Source organism: Cibotium barometz, chromosome 46 (genome assembly GCF_041138505.1).
Source record: "Cibotium barometz isolate CiBa-2024 chromosome 46, ASM4113850v1, whole genome shotgun sequence".
Lineage (NCBI taxonomy): Eukaryota > Viridiplantae > Streptophyta > Polypodiopsida > Cyatheales > Cibotiaceae > Cibotium > Cibotium barometz.
The window spans coordinates 33314843-33318140 of NC_141091.1; the positions used below are offsets into that span (position 1 = coordinate 33314843).

Here is a 3298-nt window from a genome sequence, read left to right on the forward strand (position 1 = left end):
TTACAGAAATTTATCTATTTACATAAGGGGGTTTTAGATGGCATTTTGAAAAAAAAAATACTCAAAAGTTTACAAAGAAAAAGGGTCATTTTATTAAGTCAAACTCACATAAAAGGGTTTTTTTTAATACCTTTGTAATTGACGTTATATGTAGGTCTTTTTAAGAGTGCACTCTCAAAGGACAGAACCTTTGCCAGTATTTGTGCTCTTGATAATTGGGAAATGGTACTCTTTTTAACCGTCCCGATTCCCCACAAATATGTAGCTCAAGAAAGAAAGGACTTTCTCCTAGTAGCAAAGGATGCTATTTAGCCACAATATGCAATGTTGGATTTCTTCTCTTGTATAAGATATGTGCCTTAAACTGGTACCTTTCCAAATCTAAATTTAATATATAGCCCACCTTCAATCAAGGTTGAGGAAGAGTGTAGCATTACCTATTCTTTACACAAAAATGATATTTAGGCATCATTCTTTGGAGACGAGCAATGCCCCAAACACAAGTTTTAAGTCCACATCTCAAATCACTGAATGAAATACCAATCCACTTCATTTGATAAAAAAGCAAAGAAAAGCTATAGTACATGTTTTAGGAATGTAAAAGCTTAAGTAAGTTTACATGTATGTAGAGGTGGTAGCCATGCATTCCCTAAAATAAACCTTGATAGTACAATTATAGCATCATGCCATTACGATTACAAGTACAATTACAGTTTCATGCTGGCGGTTGGTAAGTAAATATGAGACCATCACTAAACACGGTCTTGTGAAATCGTCGAGATAAGACCAAAAAGATTGGACATGTGATAAACATTATGTAGCTAATGCAGCCTAATATGATACTAGTGATGAGTAGTTAAGAAACATTGCTTAGCCACTCTAGCTTTTCATATAGAAACTATTGGTGTTATTCTTGAGAGGGGTACAAATAGAGTATTCTGGACATATCAAGATAACCATCACTATACAAGGTCTTGTTAAATCACCAAGACAAGACCAAAAAGATTGGGCATGTGATAGATAAACGTTATGTAGCCTTATACTAGGAAGTAGTTATAGAGAATTAATGCTTATTAGCAAATGTAGCCTTATACTAGGAAGTAGTTATAGAGAATTAATGCTTATTAGCAAATGTAGCTGCTCATACATAGAGACTCTTGGTGTTCCTCAAGAGGTAGCAAATCTAGAGGAATTTTGTTAATTATTCAAGAGGGGGTGAGGTGCCTGAGCAAGGCGGAGGAGAAGAGGTGAGGGGCGGAGAGCTGAGGCAGGTGGCCATCCGTCTGCAAAATCTCAAGGCAACCATTGCCATCAAGGTGGTGCTTAAGGTAGTCGGAAACCAAGAGGGGAACTGCAGAGTCCTTGCAGGTTTGCAAGACATGCACCTCCATGGAACCATCCTTGTTCACCTGCTTCATCTCCGCTATGGCGTTTCTGAAGTCGCTCTCGAAGATGGCCTTTGCCATGGCCAACGCCACCTCGGGCCTCATGCCCGAAAGAGTGCGCGTGAAGGCGTCAATCGCATCCTGCTCTGCCTCCACGCCCACCACCAACGCAGCGAAGCGTGCAGCCCACCCTCCAAAATCCGCCGCCATTGCTTCATATAGCTGCTCCAAATCTTCTCGCTCGAATCCTCCATAGTAGTCGCGGTCATTCAGATACCTGCAAGCCCCATGGTTATCAGTATGCAACCTCCCATCACATAAGCTTGTCTGCAATCACCACGACCTAAATTTACATACTCCTCAATCATTCACCACCCCTACATCTATCCTTTTTTTGAGCTTTTGAGATCTTGTCAGCTCTCAATGCAAATGTGTTAATTCACAAGATCGTCCTAATATTTACCTTGGAGATGCGCCCACGAGGACGAGCTTCTTGAACAGGGAAGGATGGGTGAGGGCTGCGATGCAGCCGATCATGGCGGACATGGAGTGGCCGACAAAGGTACAAGAATGGATGTGCAGCTCGTCCTGCAGCAGCGTTACGAGCATGTGTGCGAAGCCAGCATAGAGAGACTCGCAGTCGAAGACGGAGGCATCGAAATCATCGACGTCCGTCGTGCAGGCACCCGGCCAGTCTATCAATATCACTCTGCACCTCCTCTCGCTTATCAATGATGGAATCACCGCCTCCCATTGTGCCTGTGTGCCCCCAAACCCATGCGCTAGCACCACCGCTTCACTCCCCGTTCCCACCACCTTCACGTTCATTGCCTCCCCCAGCGTCTTCCCGCTCTTTGGTACCATGCTTGCAGATAGTTTGATTGCGCCTGCAACAGTACAATGATATAAAATCTTGAATGCAGAGAGAGAGAGAGAGAGAGAGAGAGAGAGAGAGAGAGAGAGAATCCGCCCGAAGTGAAAGAAAGAAGAATGTAGGCCTGCCAATCACCCAGAAAGATAGAGGAGGAAAGAATATGGAATTCTGGTCTATGGAGAGAGAGAGAGAGAGAGAGAGTATGGATAAAAAGGTTCGAGCCTGTCTAATATGCACAGAGACACACACACACAGAGAGAGAGAGAGAGAGAGAGAGAGAGAGAGATGGGTTGCTCGGCTAATCACCAACCAGCCACAATATCGCAAAGCGTACACAGTGTATCCACCTTCGAGATTAAGACGCACACGGAGCCTCGTTTGGATGGGCAACGTCGATCAGCAGGCTTTGTTTGATGCCATTAAGTGGACCTGCAGGATGGTGAAAGGCTTCTTTTTGGGGAGAGAGCGATTCGCTGGGAGCCAAGTGTCGTGGGTGGGTGGGTGGGTGATCCATTGATCCCCCTGGGCACGCCTGCCCGCTTCCAGCTCGGCAGAAGAAGACACAAGCTAGCTTTTCCAGCTTTCCTTCTCAATGGTTTTTTTATAGCCTTTCATCACAACGCCTTCAAAAGGCATCTCTCGTCAGTCGGCCGGCACTGCAGTGACTGCACAACCAACCATCACCACGCTCCACATTTTAGGTCACCCCTGTTTTTATTAGAAAAAGGGACTGTTTTTTATAGGAACAATAATTTATTAATATATTGGTATCTATAACTTTATCACAAGTTTTAAAAAATAAATAAATCAGAACAGTGGTTATAATATTATTTAGAGAAAAACCATCATGCCATATATATCAAGCTTTTTAGAGAAGCTTAACTGAGTTCTTGGATATAATTTTTTAAGTCAGTTAAAGCCAAAATGGCTTGTGCTAACTCTTCTTTCTCGACGGTCAGTTGGCGGCCTACTTCATTCCACTCCTGATCCTGGTTAGCCCGGTTAGCACAAGTACCGCGCTTCATTAATTGATTCTTTC

General features: G+C 43.6%; 1 protein-coding gene across 2 annotated transcripts; it reads right to left on the bottom strand.

Moving 5' to 3' along the window:
• Positions 1 to 528: 528 nt before the first annotated feature.
• On the bottom strand, positions 529 to 2703 carry LOC147612143 (karrikin insensitive 2 receptor CA-like). 2 transcript variants are annotated; one of them, XM_086784010.1, is made up of 3 exons: positions 2570 to 2703; positions 1849 to 2272; positions 529 to 1662 (listed from the first exon to the last, which is right to left on the bottom strand). In XM_086784010.1, the coding sequence occupies exons 2-3, from the start codon at positions 2247 to 2249 to the stop codon at positions 1206 to 1208; spliced, it is 858 nt and encodes a 285-aa protein (XP_086640136.1). In that variant the 5' UTR covers positions 2250 to 2272; positions 2570 to 2703; the 3' UTR covers positions 529 to 1205. The 2 variants fall into 2 exon arrangements, with proteins under 2 accessions (XP_086640136.1, XP_086640135.1); XM_086784009.1 differs by lacking the exon at positions 2570 to 2703 and having other exon boundaries at positions 1849 to 2543.
• Positions 2704 to 3298: the final 595 nt, after the last annotated feature.